This window comes from Sitodiplosis mosellana, unplaced genomic scaffold, assembly GCF_009176505.1.
Source record: "Sitodiplosis mosellana isolate CC-2019 unplaced genomic scaffold, AAFC_SMos_1.0 Smas_scaffold_1, whole genome shotgun sequence".
NCBI classification, from domain to species: Eukaryota; Metazoa; Arthropoda; class Insecta; order Diptera; family Cecidomyiidae; genus Sitodiplosis; species Sitodiplosis mosellana.
The window spans coordinates 12,413,200-12,433,136 of record NW_022595244.1 but is presented as its reverse complement, the minus strand read 5'-3'; the positions used below and the strand labels follow the sequence as shown (position 1 = coordinate 12,433,136).

At 36.8% G+C, this 19,937-nt stretch overlaps 1 protein-coding gene across 3 annotated transcripts in view; it reads left to right on the top strand.

Annotated features, from left to right (window-relative positions):
* The window catches only part of LOC129580553 (hemicentin-2), a 140,172-nt gene that overhangs the window by 91,038 nt on the left and 29,197 nt on the right, over window positions 1–19,937 (top strand). For all 3 annotated transcript variants that reach the window (XM_055471078.1, XM_055471080.1, XM_055471081.1), the window contains exons 7-15: window positions 1,389–1,583; window positions 1,958–2,106; window positions 2,528–2,639; window positions 4,968–5,043; window positions 5,156–5,358; window positions 5,490–5,648; window positions 5,793–5,966; window positions 8,723–8,836; window positions 10,413–10,446. In XM_055471078.1, the coding sequence (XP_055327053.1) occupies window positions 1,389–1,583; window positions 1,958–2,106; window positions 2,528–2,639; window positions 4,968–5,043; window positions 5,156–5,358; window positions 5,490–5,648; window positions 5,793–5,966; window positions 8,723–8,836; window positions 10,413–10,446 (1,216 nt within the window). The remainder of the gene's footprint in view (window positions 1–1,388; window positions 1,584–1,957; window positions 2,107–2,527; window positions 2,640–4,967; window positions 5,044–5,155; window positions 5,359–5,489; window positions 5,649–5,792; window positions 5,967–8,722; window positions 8,837–10,412; window positions 10,447–19,937) is intronic.

Sequence of the window (19,937 nt, the reverse complement as noted above, 5' to 3'; positions counted from 1 at the left end):
GTGCCACATACCGGCCTTCTCAAATAGGGCTGCACATATGGATGAATTATTACGAACATTCATTTTATCGAAGCCACGCTATGCCTGTGCTCCTTTTTTTTACTATGCAAACGGGATTTAGCCAAACTACTATGGAAAAATATATACCGTTTACTTGAAACGGCACTTTGATTCCTTTCTCACTCTCTCGCTACGTTTTTTTTATAATATGGGAAATAAGGTTTCGCTCCAGCGGCTGTTGCTTTTACATATTTTGCCTCGTATTCATTTCATTAGCCACAGCAGATCGTTCGTTTCTGCGCGAGAGAAAGACAGAGAGTGAGAGAGAGAGAGGCTACGGAGAAAAAATTATATTTATCATAAAATCTGTTTTGCTGCACGAGCGAGCGATTAAATGGCCAATAAATTTCTCTCTTTCTCCGGGTTTTTATTTTTGGTTCGTCGATGCTTTTCGAAAAAGTATGAAAAATCTTCTCCGGTTTGTCGATAGGGAAATGGAAAATATATGGTCATGATTAAAACGCTATCAAGGAACATGGCGTAAAGTAGGAGAAAAAAAAATTAAGAAAACTTTTCAAGTTGTAAAAGAAAATTGTTTGTGCAATTTTAAATTGATGGCAGAGAAAAATCTCAAATTTTGTGAGTTTCAGAAACAACCGAAAAAAAAAAACTGAAAAAGAAGTAGAAGTTAAGAAAAAGAGCGACGAAGCAAACGATGCTAAATAAAATTGTTGGGAAAATTCTTTGACTACTTTATGAAAAATGATAGATGAGTAAAAGTGGATCCAAACAAATGACTGAAATTGCTCATCAAGAATGCAAATTATGTGCACTTAATTGACTTATTTTTCAAAGAATTTTTCCTGTGCTGCTCCTACACCCGATTTCAAACGTAACAGCACTTCTCATTTTTATGCATTTTTAATTGGAACTTAATTATTCGCTGTATATGCGTGCGTGTGGTTTAGCGATAAAAGTGGTTGGTTCGTCCACAGTAATTAATTTCCAAGCTTTGAATGCTTTATCAACTCAAATTTCAAAAGAGTATTTCCAGTACGATTTTCGGTCATGTCATTGGTGTAAAATTGCAATTTTCCACTTCAATGGAATTACGATTAAAACGCAAATGCGAAAATTAATTTTCAATTCACGGTACGAGTGCGGTTTGTGTTTATGTCCCCAGAGAATTTGCATATAAATTAATCGAAACATTCTTTACAATTCGTTTTTTTTTGTTGTGCTTTCCTTTCCATGAATCTGTTTTATGTATCCGCTGTCGCTGCTGCTGTTGCTGCTGCTACTGGTATTTCGGGTGCAATTTCATCGATTTGGTATCATTTGCATTTGGTGTGTTTTTTTTTGGCGAAAATGAATGGAAAATAATGCAGGCGATCAAGAATTACAGCCGCTCCATACTCAAACAAATAAACGTGAAACAGGTAATAATCGAACGTGGTCAGCCACATCGATTGTTCAAATTCCAGCGACTCGAGAGCGTCATGGTGAAACCATAAAATGTGTTGCGCTCCATGAATCATATGCAGCCAAATCGTTATCGGTGGACGCAAAATTGGATGTCAAATGTAAGTAACAATTGCTAAAATACTTTGCTACCAACTCACCCAACTAACCAACCAACCAGCCAACCATCCAATTCAATATTCAATTCCATTCCATTTCGAAAACCACCATCCCATTGCGAGTGCAGCACCGAACTGCATATTGTTATCGCATTTTGCACACAATCGTTCAAACATATCTTGAACCTAGTGTGTTTTGGTCGTTCAATGACATTTCATGTGTATAGTGTATATTCAAATGCGCCTTGCAAAACGGAACACGACGATCATAATTTAGCTGTCTCTGTGGGTGACACATTTTTCAGCACAGCATATCCGTTTTGGCTTTTATGCTTATTTTTGGACATTTTCCTTTATCATTTTTGCAATACCAATAGATCCGCCCACGGTTCGATTACTCGGCGCACCACAAATCGATCTCGAAGAAGGTAAAGACTCGTTAGTTTTGCGTTGCGAAGCCGATGCAAATCCACCGGCCAGCATCGTGTGGAAACGTGCCGGACGATCCGAAATAGCTAGTTTACAAGTAAGTACAACGTTTAATGTGGTCCGTTTTTTTCTCGCTTTCTCGTCTCCTCATTCGTTTCTCGTTCGATATTAATTTATTGATGCCGTGAACTCGAATGTTTCCGCACAATGAAAAGCCAACAATTCAATTTCGATCGAAAAACGAATACTATTACCACCGCATTCTCGAAACTCTGAAACACAGCCAAAATGTTTAATTCTATTAAATATACGGTATGAATGTCTGCAGTTGCCATTTTGGTTTGTGTGTTTCTGCCCGTTTTGTTCAACCAACAACACGCTCGCTACATGTTTCTAGATAAGAAGCGTTTTGACAATAAATCACCAGAAATAATAACAATTACGATGTTTTCTCTTTACTTGTTTTTCTATTTGCCTTGCTGCTGCTGCTGCCGATGTTGCTGGTTGTGCGTGCACAGGAAACGTTACAACTGAGACCAGTCGGACGACGTGATGCCGGTTTGTATACGTGTCAAGCACAGAACTCAGTTGGAAGCTCGGAACAATTATCTGTTCAATTGGATATTAAATGTAAGTAAAATGCCAAGCTCAAATAGAATTCAACTGAAGTAGAGGTTGGGGTTGGAGAATGAAAGGGTTTTTTTCCATCGCCACATGAGAGAAAACCACTTCACAACAATGACTTTATTTCAAATTATTTCAAAATTTGTACATAAACTAATCCGAATGATATTATGGTAATATGTGCCATTGAATGAATTGGTCTGAGGTTTATGTCGAGTTGTCGTGTTGTGATGGCATTAATAAAGGACGATTACCATTGGAAATGTGCAGCGGTTTATTGATTGTTGTTGTTGCTGCTGCTGTTGCTGTTGTTGTTGTTGTTGAGAAGAAGACGCCATTCCGAGAAAATGACATAACTGCAAATGACTTAATGTCATGCAATTTTCTCAAATTTCCAGAACGAACAGTGAAAAAAAAGGAACGAAGTTAAAGCTCTTTTTTTTGTCGATGAAAATGGCAATTTTATATTTCACCGAAGTTTTCAAGTGTCTGCGAAACGGCGAAAAGTAAAGAAAAAGACATTTCTCGCAATCAAAGCCAATTGAAATGTTGGAAGGCGGAAAAATAGTGAAAATTATGTCGATTTTTATCGGAAAAGGAAACGAAATCGTCGAATGAAATTGGCTGTTATTGCCTATGCATACATACACATTTTTGCGCCAGCCATGTTATTTTGCACACTTCTCGCGTGCTTCATACCGACAAATCAGGTTTTTTTTCTCTCTCGGCAACGACGATGAGTCGAACCGTTTTCGAAGCATTTTTCGCTTTTGCATACACAGCGCGTCGTGCGTGCTCATTTTATATCCGTATTACGCTCATTTTATTCGAAGCTTTTTTATTTGTTTTGTTGGGCTCTCTCTCTCTCTCTATGCCCATTGCGAGCGCGATCGTACACCATTTTATAAAAATGTACGTGCATAAATTTTCATACTCCGCATTCGTGCATTTGTCCCAACCATCGAACATACACATATCGCGCGCGAATTTAAGTACACTTTGTTCAAATAAATGCGATACAAGCGCTGAACATACATTGCGATAAATGTGAATTCACAAAATATAAATATTTTTTTATCTGATATCTTTATTACGCAATAAATTCCCATTCACACAAAAGCAGTTGAAGGAACGAGAAAAAAAAATCCCGTTGATATTTTCACTTTGCGTCTCTATTGATTGTCTCCTTTCCCTTTAACACGTTCGCTCGCCCAGTCTCATTCGCAAACTTGTCTTCTCGACAACGATTGGACAAGTGCCAATATTGAATGGTGTTTTTAATACGCATCACGAGCACGACGATGATCGAAGCGATTTTTAAGCATTTCGTTCGTTTCGCCGGAGAAAATTTATTCCAACGTTACTGCGCTATTTTATCTGCTGTTTATTTTGCTTCTTCGTTTTTTTCTTCAAACATATTTTTTTGCTTATCGAGGAAAATTGTGCGTGGCTGGTAAATAAGCTTTTCTGCATGAGTAAAATGACAGAAAACATCCGTACAGACATGGTGAATGATATTGGGCTGATACCGGCGCGTCGGAAGTATGGCTCGTGAACATAAAATATAACCGGACAGACAGCAACGGAAAGATGGTTTGAATGTTGAAGGAAAGAATGATTAAATAGAAAATGAGAAAGAGAGATCAGATTAAATATTTCGCTGATGCTGGATCGCTGTGTGAAAGCACAAAGTGAGCGCCGAGTATCCCATCAGACGATGCAAATGTGCAATAATAATAATTCACAACATAATTTCTTTTCACTTGCCATCCAAGCGGCAATGTTTGCTCACTTAAGCTGCGATGTCAAGAGTCATTTATTGAACTCGCTTCAAACATTTCATTTTCCATTTGTTTTCGGATCGATCACATTTAAATAAACATTTAATCGTTTCGAAAGGCAACGACGACGACGACTACGACGACGACAAGAGAGATTCCCCCGTGTACTCAGGCCGTCATGTAATAAAGTTCGTTCAGCATGTTCATTTGATAAATTACTCCGACTGTTTGTTTGAGTGGAAAGTTAATTTTCATCGTTCATCAAAGGGGAAAACTCTCAAGTTTGCACGCGTGAATAGAAACTTGCATTCAAGTGTTTCATGGCTATTTGCAGAATATTTATCAAGTTTTATTGCATTTCGAACGGAACGCTGACGGATTATATGAATTTTACTGCATCGGCCAGCAATAAATTCTACAAATTATGCTAATATTCATAGCGAAATGCCAATTAAAGTTCGATTTTTGTTTTCATTCCATTTGATAAATGATGATAAATTAAGCGGTATTTATTGATTTTTGTTTTTTTTTTTTTTGCAACACCGACGTGCAGATGCACCGAAAATCATATCGGCCGGACCAGATCGTTTAACAACTGCACCGCTCTACAGTCCCGCGGCGTTCGAATGGTACGTACAGAGACTGTTTCACCTTATAATTTCATTATTCCATTTTTTTATTGATGGCTTATTCTCACGAAAACAATTGATAATATTGATTTTTTTGTTTCATAAAAAATAGCGTTGCAGAGGCGAATCCACCAGCTACATTCAAATGGTATCAACGTATGAAGTCTGGTTACTTGGAACGAGGTCATGAATCACGTTTGGTCATTGACAATGTAACTTACGACTATCAGGGTGAATACGAGTGCCGAGCAACGAATTACATCAACGGTCAAGAGAGGACAGTGGCCTCTGAACCCGTGAGTCTGCAAGTAGTCGGTGAGTGATCTCGGTCTCATTTAAATAAATCACCACAGAGAATAGAGAAAAAAACAATGCAATTATAAAACTACTAATTCAAACTGAAAACTAACTGCAAAACTTATTTTCACCTGTTTGTACGTAATTAGGTGCACCCCAAGTATTGCGTTCGCATCCATCTTCACACACAGTATCCGTTCGAAAAGGCGAAGAAGCAATGTTAACGCTAATCGTTTGTGCCGATCCAAGACCACGACACGTGGCCTGGGAATGGGGTTCATTGCGATTAGAAGCCGGTGCTGGATTCGGTACATACAAAAAAAAAACCAAAATTTTTTCATCTCGTGTAAAATTAAACAAAAAGCAAAATCATTGGAATTTCTTACACTTCAATGATTTGCGCGCTGTGGTTTTTTTCTAACGTGATTTTCTGTGTGTTGTCTTTTTTCCAGAGCGATATCATGTCGATGAGCTATCGCAAGATTCGCGAGAAGATTGCTATTTAGCCACATTGCATATTGATAAGGCCGATATTCATGATTCGCGACCATACTATTTGGTCGTTGAAAATGAACGAGGTATCGATCGACACGCAATTAATTTGGTCGTCGAGGGTATGTTCACAGGTGCTTTTCCCAATTTATTTTTCATTAAACTTACTTAATTTTATGGTTTATTCAATTGCAGTTTGATTAGTTTATTGGTCAGCTTCTTCTTCTTCCTTTGAGTTTGGTTCGAATGAAAAATCAAATTAATTTTGAATGTGTTGATGTTTATTTATGTCGTCTCAAATGAGTTGTTATTTTCTTTGGAAAACAAGGAATTCAATCGATTCAGAATGAAAGCGACTCTGGCATTCTTCGAATTGCTCGGGTCAAGCGAGTTATGCGAGTTGATGAATAATTCAATGAATTTCAAGCAGTACGGTGTACACTGCACATTCTTCCTTTTTCAAACCGATACGAAAATTAATCAGAATTTCCTTGAACACGGAATGTAAATTATTCTCATTAGCATCAATAGTAATAATTGCCACTTATAACAATAATGATAATCAAATTCTCCACATTACCGAGAAATGGTTCTAGTTGTGTGAGTGTGTGTGTCTGTTTATAACGTGTTCATTTAACGATTGAACAAAAATATCACTAATAATAATCGCCATCTGACACGACGGTGAACCCACTCACAAACAACATTCCTGGAATTACTGAGCCAATGAACTTTATAGCCGAAGATAATATTCATTATCCATTTGAGAGTCTCGTCAAAATTCACGCAATTGCGCTTTAGCATTAAATTATGGAAAAACATCAAACAAAAGTTCGCGTTCTTCTTCGTCTATATTTTATCATGAATGCTGGAAAAACACATTTGCAACGAGTGTTTTATTTTTGTCCTTATTTAGAACATTTACCCAACAGAGCTATAAATGAACACATTTGAACCGGTATATTTGCTATGGCTTCTCATTTGCGTTCGGAACACACTCACTCACACGTAATTCATATCGCGATCAATAATTCACAAAGAAAAATTAAAAATAAATTATGCGCACGTCTTTTGACGTAAACGCAGTGCTGCCACAAGGCAATAGAAAAGAAAGAAAGCGCAAGAAGAATAGCGTATATCGACAACGTGAGTGTACTTTAAGGCTTTCCAGACTGAGTTTTCAATGAAGCAGTCAAACGAAATGGAAAAAGGAGATTCTCTTATGGTTTCGATGTGTGATCCGGTACTTTCCTTACAAAACGGTACACAATTCACTCGATTCGGAATTTGTATTCATATTCATATCGTAATTTATTCGGTGAAGTGTTATGCATTTGGAGTAAAATGATAAATCATCGATGTGGAAAAATTAAATGGTTTTTTTTTCGTTCGCTTTTAAAATGAATTCTCGTTCACTTCATATTTTCATGCGCGCACGTCATTTATATTCGCTCGCTCGGGTTCTTGTTTATTTGTACATATTTATGTTCACAACACGAGCGTAATTTAAACTCATCACCAGTGTACAAAATGTCGCTGCCACTAGAAGTGAAAAATCTCTCTTTTATTCATAATGATCGAGCAATTGAAGTTGACGCTTGTAGCCTTTGAGATGCTACCAACTTACTGACTGCTTTTGAAATGTTTCATGTTTTCCTGTCTTTCCTGTTCGTGCATAGAAAATCACAAAAGTCTTGTCGTTTGCAAACCAAGAGTGAACAGTCATGCTTTTCAAGAGTAGCTCAATTCGATTAGTTCTCCTTTATGAACAGTATACTGTTTTTTGTTGTTCGGTATAAACGGTATAAACACAAAAACAACATTAAAAATCTTTTGAATCATAATTAAAAATTAAAAAGATATGACAATTTCAACTCAGTCGAATTCTGCTCCATTAGAGCTAAGTGTATACGTATAAAATGTTTCATAAAGTCAACATGTTTACAATGCTGTATTCGACAACAACGAGAAAAAAAACAACATGACGAATTATTTGGTCGTTGCGTTGAAATAAAAATAAATTTGGTCCGTTGTCGGTGAAAAGGACTGGGAATGTATATGTTTGCCGCTTAAAATTTAACAACTTTTCAATATCACTCACACTCTCTCTCACACATGCACACGTGCACGTGCACAAAGATATTGACATAAGTTCGCAGATGTAACACTCATTAAGCATGCTGAACTTTTTTACTCATCCAACAAAACTGGCTCAACACACATCGAAACGCGAACAGTAAAAGCCAAAAATTAACATCTGATTAATTATTAAATGTGTGCCTTATCACTGAGCATATGAAATGAGCGATGATGTGTCTGTTTACATACGTCCCCACACTTTTTTCTTCCATTCTACTGAACGCACACCCGATGATGAATACCCTCATCATGTGTGTGTGTGTGTGTGTGTGTGTGTGTGTGTGTGTGTGTGTGTGTTTGTGGCTGTTTATTTAAACAACTTCAGGCTTCTATCTATCAGACAGTAATCGCGCTCCGTTTGGTTTGACTCTCTACGAGAATATTGCTTTGCTTTGCTTTGCTTTGCTTTGTCGTTGGCTATTTTTATTCCCTGTCTATCGACCGGGATTCGATTCAACCTGAAATCAATTATTCAAAAGAGCTATCTATAATTAATTCCAACTGTTTTTCAACTCATTTTGATTCGTCATTCGACTTCACTTTGTAGGATTCTTGTTTGTATTATCTGGACGTTTTTTTTCCATTCATTGCCGTCTTTTTTGCCATACAGAACTTTTGTTAATTGTTTACTTTTCTCTTTATCCCTGTTTTTCCACTTTTATTGGACGCGCAACGAAAAACAAAAAAAAAACCACCAAAACAAACACATTGAATATGTGAATTATGAATGCCATGGAAAATAATCGTAAAGATCCAATGGAAATGAGCTATTTGCTTGGGATTGCCGGAGGATGCCTGACAGCTGTATTGCTTTTCGTTTGCTTGTGCATCTATGCGATTCGAGCGAGGAAATGTTGCTTCAAAGGTAAGTTTGCATCTTGTTTATTAGTATCATTTCAAGTGAAATTCAAACCATTTTTCACAGTCCAATGCACAGTAAAGATAATGAATGCCAGTCATGCTACTCTAGTTTATGAATAGAAAGAAATTCTAGAAAAAATGCAGTTCACTCAATGGCATGAAATCAAATATAAAATTGAGTTTTATCTTGACGAAAACTTTCACGTTTTTAGAAGAAATATGTAGAAAATGAAAACAAAAATGTAAAAAGCGCAAATTCTATGTTTTAATTGAGGAGAAAAATACGATTACCAGCGCGGTAACCATAAATGAACATGATTTAGTCAAGAGATACAAAGCACAAAACTCAGTCAATGCGGAATATGCTTTTCAAATTGGCAAACTGCTATCCATTTGATAAAAAAATGAAATTTTTCATTGTAATTTTAATGAAAGCCCACCCAGAGCTTATTTTCAGAATGCAAATGATGCATGGCAATACGGGAATCAGAATAAAAATGACATCTTTTTCGTGAAAATGAGTGCTTTGAAAGAGTCGCTTTAATCATCATCAATGGATTTTGTTTGAAATTTTGTTGTTCAACCCAATCGCTTAACCGAATTCTGTTCACATGAAATTACATTGTAGTAACTCAGAAGTGAAGCACAGCGGGATATCAGTGAACAAACCACGGAAAATATCACAAGCGAATTGAAGATTTTCCTGATAAATTCCCGGTTACAACTTCCATTGTATCCATACACACACATTTGTTCCCAACGGATTGTGTGTGTGTGTGTGTTTCGGTTTAACCAGCGAAAACAGTGTTAGTAGACGGTGTCAACTCGACCGAATCATATGCTGAACAACTTTCCAATTTCCATAGCCTTTTTCTACTCTCATTATTTTCGTATGCAAACACCTTGTTTTATTGCACTTGGCAAACATGGTTACTGCCAATCGATGCGAATGCTCAATTGTAAATTTCAATTTCTGGTAGTTCCGATCCCTTTGCATTATGTGCTCACAGCGGTCTTGCTGTACAATTTAGCCCGAAAAGCATTTTCCACACAAAAGTGACACCATCCAAATGCAAATATTGGAACGGTGCTGCTGGCACCAAGTTTGCCGTTGATGAAAGGTGATTCATTTATTATGCGCTTGCATCATTATACTTGTTATGTTCATGTTTGGGAAATATGTTTTCATTTTATTTTCGCATCACATGCTGCACTTTTTCTCATGGACTTTAAGAGATCACTGAAGCGTTATAAAATTAAATGCAAATTGATTGCTTTAAAATTGGGAAAAAAATCTAGTAGCACTAAAGCTTTTTCACCACTTTATGTAATTACTTGAGCTGAATAAGAGAAAGAGAAGGGGAAAGAGAGAGGAAGAAAATATAGAAGCAATGATTTGATTGCTGATAAGGTAGCATGACCTTTGTCACCTTTGGCAAGCTAGTTAATGACCGTAGATTTGAATAAATACGCACGAGTGGCACATTCACTCGCATTAATCTTAATTTAAATATATATAGAGAGGGAGGTTAAATTCCAAGATTTTTCATACCATTTTTCTTCTCCTTTTGCATTTACAGGTCGAGGAAACTTTAAATCCAGCGACAAAGACAGGTAATTAATGAGAATTCATTTAAAAAGTTCTACCTTTGCGTCGTTTTTCGCCGCATTTTCTGTTATGTAAACAATATAGAAATTTATTACAACCACGTTGCAACAGCGGAAAAGAGACGGTTTTGGGTATTATGTTAAAATCTCCGGTAAGAATAGTACTTGAGTATAGATGGCAACAGAAGAAAAAAAACTTGTGTACTTTTTTCTGTTAATGCACTGCGAGGAGTTGTGCTCTTGCCAGTTTGCGACTGTTCAATCAATGCGAACAAATTCGATGACAAATTTATTTTAAAACTTTTACACTCGAAATAATCGAAATGGTGTGTGTATGTGTGCGTTGTTTGTGATTTCGTTCTTCCCTATTCGATTTCACTCGATGAAAGTTTATAAACTACTTGTTCCATTTCGCTACGCTCTTTCGTCAAATGCGTTCAGGAGTTGGTGAAAAAAATAACACAAGATAAACATGAATTTCCCCGGTGATTAATTTTTTTTCCCTGTAAAAATGCAAATGGTTCATGTGCGTTTATTTCTGGAAAATAGGAAACTTGAATGAGCAATAGCAGCAGCAGCAGCTCATGAAATGTGATGGTGCCAGTGCAGAAACGCCATGGTTTGCGTATTTAACAATTATTTTAAATGCCTTGTCTAACGGCACCAACTTTAATATCATTTTAAAGATCACTGTTGATGCGCCCGTTGTTTTTTCCTTTGGTTGAGTATTCTTCTTCTTCTTCTTCTTCTTCTTCTTCGTTTTTTGTCTGTTGTTTTCTTCGTGTGGCGCTCGTTTAGCGCCAGCGTCGAATCAACAAAATGCGAGCAATGTGTGTGGTGGATATTCAGAAAGTTTGGCTTCTGATACTTGGTACTTGGTAAGTTTTCCGCTCGTTCGCATTTTCCCTCAGGTATGCTAATCACTTCGGTGGCGCTATTGTATTTTCGTGAACAGCTATTTCTTTTCGTCTTTTTTTTCTCTGTTTGGTCGCGTTTCACGCTGTCACCAGTCGCCAACTTTTTTCTCTTCTTCTTTTACGGAATATTGCCTTTTGTCTACGGGAATGTGCAGAGTTTCTTCATTCGAAGAACACAGCAAGAGCCAAAAAAATTTCCATCTCCCAAGGTAGTGATGAATAGCAGAAATGAGCATCGTGCACAGTTTTCGCCCAGCAGCTACAAATACCGCTGTCATTTATCTGAGTGAGCGCAAATGTTGAAAGTTCAACCAAGTTCGAAATGTGCACAGCGCATAAACACAGTTTGACCCACATCAACCAAAACAACCCCGTTCAATTCTCTTGCATTTTTTTTTTGCGAGAAAGTGAAAACCGACAAATGTCTTATTATAATGATGCGACCGTTAGATAACATTTCAAATGCCAGACGAACAATCAACGAAATGTTCTAATTACTTATAGTCGAAACTATCGAACGCTTGAGCTTCTATCGGCGATACACAACCGTCACAGTCACAATTTTACAGTTCAGTTTAATGAAATAAATGAAGGCAATCTCGAACACGATACACATCAAAATTTATTAAGATACGAAGTTCCGAAGCATTCATTATGCGATGCCCAAAGGGAAAAGAAAATCACAATTGACATTTCAATGGAATTTCATTGAGTGTATCTTGTCAGCACGAAAAAACTTGGGCGTCAACTGTTTTCGAAATTTAAATTTGAATGGGCTAGACGAAATAAAAACTTTGTGTTGCAATTAATTTTATCATTCCGCTTGGTGTGTATTGGAATCTTGGATTGGAATAAGCGCCAAATGCACAAGCATTTTGAATTGAATGTGTAGCGCAGGGAAAAATTGACGACAAACATGGGCGAAATGGCAAGTGCCAGACATATCATTTAAGTTAACGTTTGCATTAATTGGCGGCAAACTGTCATTCTTGTAGCAATTTTCTTCTCGCCTTTTGCCATTTCTGTTGTGTGCTTTGTTATTCAGTAGCAGCGGCCGCCTGCAGCTTGATTATATGCTGTTATTCGACATGATGATTGCAGTGGTTGTGTCGTTACGTAATTATAAAGATCGGAAAAAGAGCAATTACACGTATTAACAAAAGTTTTCGTTGCGATGTTACCATTCATACCAGACAACAACAATGGAATTTCCCAACTGCAGCGACCCCCCTTCAAAATAGGTCCCTTTTTATTATACACAACGACATTAACATCACAATGCTCCGTTTGAAGCATTCATCACATTTGTTACACAAATGACCCATTGAGCCGATTGTGACGTTTACGAATCCACCTTTTCTGTATTTTGTTATTATTGTTAACCACAACTTTTCAACCACAATTATCACCGTGTGCTGCATAGCCACGTGTAGTGACTGAGTGTTATGTTCATATTTGCGGCATGACCCCATCCCTCACATTGTTCATTTCCATTCGCTTGCATTATTTAGTGTCGAAAATATTTGCCGATTTTCATTTTTTATAAGCGTTGAGCTGTTGCAATTCTTTGCATACTGTGCCATTTTTCTTGATTTCAACGTCACATACAAAAGTTATAACATAGTTCGATGTGTGTCATTTAACGAATTCCATTGCGCATCGCATAGTTTACTGGGAAAAGTTTAAAACAGAAATATTTATTAACGAGATAATGCAACGGCATTTCATTGTATGGGAAAATTTAAAAGTGCTAATAAGGTATTCATAGCATGTTCAATAAAGTGTTTTTTTCGTGCGTATTTTACGTAAACTTTTAATTGAAACTCTGTAGTATACTGGCATGTTTCTGAACAAATTTACCATTCATGAATTTGAGAAAAAAACCAGAAACATTTTCACTTTTGAATACCGGCATTGTTTCCGATTGCTTTAATAATACCATGCATTGCTTGGATATTATAGCATTATTGACGCCAGCTCAACATTTTGCTCATTTTCAACCAAAAAAAAAAATGAAATGGCAGAGAGGTGTCGTGCAGAAAAAAAAACAGCAACCTCATAAGCATAATGAAAAAGTATAAGCCGGATAATGATATAGTTACTTCGACCTTTTTTCAGCTCGCTCGTTCATTCAAACATTGCCGTGGCTGAGTTTGCTGCTCTCCTTTTCTGTATTCGTCCCGAGCAAGCATCAAACAACCAAACAATGTCGTTATATTCACGAGCAACCACTTTTCACCATAATATTATGTGTAATTTAGAGACTTTTAACCTTTGGCTGGGCGACTTTATTTTTGATGAAATATGAAGGTCCTTCATTTGTTACACACTGCCGCCGAAACCACAACGAAAAAGAAAAATCACATGTTTTTTATCCCTTCTGTATAACAGTCGTGGTTGAAGTTGCGACAAGTAACCATTTTATTAGCCACTTGCATCGCATTCTACTTCCCCTGCGCTTGGTCACGAATAAAGAGGCATGAAGTACTCAGACCACCCATTCTTTTTTTATATTGGAACAACATGAACAACAATTTTCGGAATTTGTTCTTTTCTCTGGCTACTGTGCATTTTAATTCACCAGAAACCAGAATGGGCATAGTATTTATCGAAGTGCAATTGAATTTGTTGCTGCTAAAAGTTGCAATAATTATCAACTTATATGCTGATCAATTTGAAGAATGAGCAAAAAACAGTTCAATGCTTGTAGTTTTTTTTCCCTCAATTTTGGAGTTACTTGAATGCCAACATGCCAGTCAATTAAGATTCTTCAAACTTTTGATCAAACTACATTAGAACGAGAAATGTGTGTGCACACATTACACATGACTACATTCCGGATTTCTGCGTTAATGATCAGAGATGAAAGGTCGTTGATACTATCAAATGTGTACAAAACAAAATTGATTTTTCGGTAAAATCAATACGGCGATTTAATCCATATCGCTTTCATCTCTCAGACTCAGACATTTCGTAATGAAAACAGGAAAATTTTTACTTGAATTTGATCAAAGAGCCGTCGTGAATCCGATGTCACTGCGCTCTGGCACACATGCTACCGAAATCGAAGCGAAATCAAGTAAAAGGCGTAAACACAGTACCTTTATTACATTTTACTTTTATATGTGCGCGCTTCAATAGCATTTCCGTTTTTGGTATCGGATTCGTCGCCGTTGCTCATTCTTTCGCTCTCTGTCGTTGCCAAAGTTTGTCTTGTGCTTGTAAATCTTTTGTATTTGGCTTCAGTGAGCACATTTTGGTTTATATTTAAAATTCGGATCCAAACAATGCTTTGTGTGTTCGGTTTTGGTGTGAGCAGTTGGTGAGCATTGTTGATAAATGCAAACACATTGAACGGCTTTGCGTTCAATTTTTGTTGTTGGTGTTGTTTTTGTTGTGTGCTTCAGATGCACAAAGAAAAATGCGAGAATTTGCATGTAGATTGAATTGTATCTCGTATACAGACACACAAAAACTACCACAATTTAATATGTAAGAGATCTTTCTTAGCATTCGAACACGACTAATACAAAACAAACAAATAAACAAACTCGGTTGTCGTGTGGAAAATCGATTCTTGGTCCGTCGGAGAATCTCAAAAAAATACGAAGAGCCATCGGAGAGGGAAAAAAGCAGAAGAAACGCATTAAAATTTCTACCAATGTGAATTGGATTTGCATCCACACAGCGACCAGACATGCAGAGAGAGAGAGAGAGCAAAAAAAAAACTTATGAAAAACAACAAAATGAAAATGTAACGAGCATAGTAAATCGAAGGGTTTTGCTGTTCTCTTTCTTTTTGATGTAACAGATTCCAGTGTGGAAAATCGTATCGCCAACATATACTTGCATACATGTATAATTTGTATATACTGCAATGGGTTTAGCAAGCGACTTATTTTGCCGTATTTTTGATTTCAAAAGAAAATATTAGCAACTTATTATACAAGACATGCGATGGCGGCACATGAAAAATGAAATTTTGAATCCTGTGCATGAAATGAAGCAGAGAATAAATCTCCTGCTTTTTCGCCTTTCCACATTCATAACGGCGTTTGACAAATTTTTTGCTTCGGGCCATGAAGAAGATGAATCGGGGACAAACAACAACAACAACGATGACGAGCTCTCGTTTGTTGTTGTTGTCGTTGCGCAAAGCTCCAAGCATAATTGAAATTAAATTTCGGGATGGGTTCCAATAAATATGCTCATTAGTCAATTTTTATGTGTCCCCTTTTTCCACATTCGGAGATGCTGCTGCTGCTGCTTCGTCGTCGTCGTCGTCTGCTACGGTCGTTGCTGTCACGACAAATGCTTTGACATAATAAATTGGCACTGAAGCTTTTGCATTTGCTAAAATTCAATATCAATAACCATATTTGTTTGGCTCAATTTATCTACTGTAATTTCTCATAGCGATTCAATTTGATTGTAAATGCTATGCAACCATGAAATTCGATATTAGTTAATATAAAACAAGTAGACTCCCTTCTTGTGGAATGGTTAAAGAGCCCAGCCATTGTACCAGATGATTGATTTATTTCCCGAAATTTGTATCGTTCTGACATATCTCCATATTGAATCGATTTCGAACAAATCCGTTCGATTTTCGTTCGCCGAAAAAAGGTTGATATGCGTTTGCGATATAGGGTTCATCTTGATGCGAACAACAGAGAATTGGTTCTGGTTTGTCAGAAACACTCGAAGCAGTCAACTCGAATATGTTGATCCAATCTATGATTTCAGAACGGAGACGATTCGACATATATCGATCGATTCGAAAATAAATTATGGAAACCATTTTGCAAATGCAAAGGTCAATCGAAACGGAGACCATGTCGAACTGGTGTTAACCCGAGCTTTTAATTAAACAAATAGATGTATCCGGTGGCATTCGTATTCATTCATTCATTTATTTCAACGAATGGAAATTCAACAGAGCCCCGTAATACAAATCAGGCCAATGAATGCCATGTCGATGTTGGGTATATCACTGCGTCTGTATGGAGCCACTGAACATTTTTATACAAGATTTTTGCACAATCTTTTTTTTTGAGGTCGGTTGTGAGAAAAAAAAGATGGAATATTTATGCAAAACGGAACATAAAACTTGCACAATAAAAATTCAGATTTACGTTATTTGTGATAAAAATGAAATTCGCACCAGGCACTACCAAAAGCGTTCGGTTGCAGGATGCGAACAATCAAACCCTTAAATTTGTAAAATTTAAACAAAGAACCGAGTGGTGTAAAACTTATACGACACTAAATCATAATTGTGTATGTTTCTTTGAAATCCATAAAGATATGTGACGCATTCCTTTCGAATGCCATAGTTTTGTGTATATTTATTTTTCTTCTTTTATCTCATCTCCATCACTCGATTCCCGTCCCCTCGATGTGGTTGTTGTTGTTGTCGTTGTCGATGGCTGCACTCTGCAAGAGTACATTTGTATGTAATTTGTCATTTCACATCCGAATCATCGAGCATTATTCCATCTATCAATGTCTTCACTCTTGTTTCGACGAATACATACATACATATTTCTGCTTGAAAGTCGTTACTACGAATGTGAACAATAAATAAAACGGATTTGGACGAATCAGTTTGAAAAACAACATCGACGGGAGGGTTTTTATTTGCTCCTGCTCTTGCATTCGGTCGCATTTTGAATGAGATTCGTTTTTTTCTGCAAGTCCGACTGGAGTCGAAGGAAGTGCTGTTTTGTCGTAAGGGATGCTTTGCGACGAGTTTCTCACATACGGCTTTGCTCATCACAAGCACAAATTGAATGGGAGACAGAGCGGATATCTAGAAAAATGGCACCAAAATCTCAACAATTTGTCATATTATTTGATTTGGAGACGAGAGAGCGCGGCCGGGCATCATCCATCTGTCTTATCGCAGCGCACAGCAAACCGATTTACTTGGTTATGGTTATGGTTTTTGAGTCGTTAAAACAGATGAACCCAATAATATGCCATCGTAAATTTATTCAGAAACAAACCAGCAAAAAACAAACAACGAAAACAGAAGAAAAACACCCAAATAGAAACGAATATTGAACAGAGAAAAAGAGACAAAAGCGACATGAATAAACAGATATTTCATTGAGCATTTGATTCAGTCGATTTGCTGCTTAAAAGTTTTTGGCTTCATTCTTTTTCTATCCACTGTCACGGCGAGCAATAAAATAATGATGTCTGCGTCGTGTCAAAAACACACGCAAAACATCATTCGAACGCTCGATTTTTTTCCCCTTTCAACCTGTGATTTTGCTTGTCATTCAGTTCACGATTTTGGTCGGTGCCAATCGAATCGTTGCCATTTACAATCAAAATATCTCCTTGACGACCGCAGTCAGTGCGATTGCATTGTCTGGTCTGATTTTGGTTTTATGTGCATTGTGCATGCAAATCACACACCGCATTTTTTTTTTCTTCTATTTTCAAATCCAAGATTTCGTTGAGCATTTAACAAAATGAAAATGGAATCTGTCGTGTGGAATGGGGAAAAATGGTAATAACAATAAAAAATAATTTGTTTTTTTCAAATTTAATGGATTTTGCCCATCAAGCGAAGTGAACACGGCAGTAATATACAATAAAAGCATTCTGGTCGTTTCCAAGATATAGCAAGATTATATTCAGAAGATGCGATAACACTTGAACATATCGAATGAAAATTGCTGCTTCTGCTTGATACTGTTGTTGCTACGGCTTCCCATTCAGATCACTCTGTAGACAAACGAGAACTATGATAATCCAAGCCTTCCATTTCTCAATGTAAGCTTTTAACTGTAATAGCACAACATTCACTTAAATTTACTTGTATTACCCACATGAAAACACTCTTTACCGATTCAATTATTTGCATTTCACTCATTTTATTTTTTGTTTCGTCTAGTTATGGTGCGCTCAAGGCGTTCACCATTTTTCACAAACTGCCAGTTTTCGATGCTGCACGAAACAGAGCAGAGAGAAAATATTTACAGACATTTTGTCACAATAGTTTAGTGATACCGAAATTTCGTTCCGTTTCAACGACGCTACTACATTCAATCACTTAAAGTTTCGAATTCAATTTTCTTCATTGCGCTAAAATATGTCAGTGATTTTCACATGGGCCCCGAAAAAAAAACAGATTTCCTAAAAATAGAGTTACCTGCTCTGTAATATTCAAAATGGATTTTTTTCTGTTGGTTGCTTTCCATTTTTTCGATGCTTCAATTTGGTTGATGATTTATTCGTGGAGGCGTTTTTGTTTTCGTTCTGGTTTTAATACCATTTGCATTTGTGATATGCCAAACAAGAAACTAACTTCTGTGAAATATGAGCCGAATATGTTTGTGTGTGCGTGAATGTGACGCCAAATCCGAGATAAATAAATGAAAATGAAAATAAAGAAATTCCATTTAATGTGCAGAACAAACACATTTCTTGTTGTTCTTGTTAGTTATCTTGGTAAATATTTGCCATTTCATGCGTTTTGTTTATTTTGCGGAGGAAATTATATGGTTCAAAATATTTGACTGTGGAAAATGATTACGGCAACCGATTATCTGACAACATTTTGATAAAATGAGGGTTTGCCTGAAAATTTGTCAAGCAGCAACAACAACACAACCAAATCTGGTGCCAGCTGAATCAAAGTTCTTTTTTTTTGTATCAACATAGAATAGAATATAGTATCCAAATGTGTGAAAAGGGTGAGGCAGCTGTAACCTAGCTGTAACAAGCAAGTTGTAAACGCTTTAATCACAAATTCATCTTGGTGGTGGTATTGGTCTCCATAAAAACCGATACCATTCTGTTGGCGACGGTGACCAATCAAAATGGAACAAAAACAAAAATTGCTACACAAAAATTAATGACGAAAGAACAGTCATGATCATAAAGTGTAAATTTCTGTATTGCGTCATTCTCGAGGGATTTGATGCTGGCATTAACCGGTTTCTCCATATATTGGCAATCTATTGAAAAAAAATTTCTAAGCTGGTGTATAGCAAAATATACACACTTTGACTTCCTTTTATCGTCCATCTATTGCCATCAAATCCGAATTTTTTCACTGAACCATATCGAAATAGCTGCGAATTGATGGTGAAAATGCACGTTCGTAACACACTCTCTCACACACACACACTGAGATTCTCTGCAGATTTTGATTGTGCATGTACATTTCATTTTAATATTAGCGATTCTGTGAGATGAAATTCACACGGATTCGGCTGCTATATGTTCACAGCATATGGCTGCTTGTGATACTTTCGACAAACTATTTTATTGATGTAACTTTCTCGTATGTTACATTTTTTTCTCTCTCTCTCTCCACTCAAAAAAGGATGGCAATGTTAAACATAAATATCCCCCGTTTCGCATGTAATATGTGCGATAAAATTGAATGTTCAGATGTTCATTCTTTTTTGCCACTAGAAGAAAAAAATGTTGTATAGCAAAATGGGATACTATTGTAGTTCGTTTTTCACTTCTCTTATAAAATTTAGTTCCTTGTATCGCTTTGCTTTACGGCGAAAACGAATGATGCTGTGCATTATGGACGAACGAACGACAAAAAAA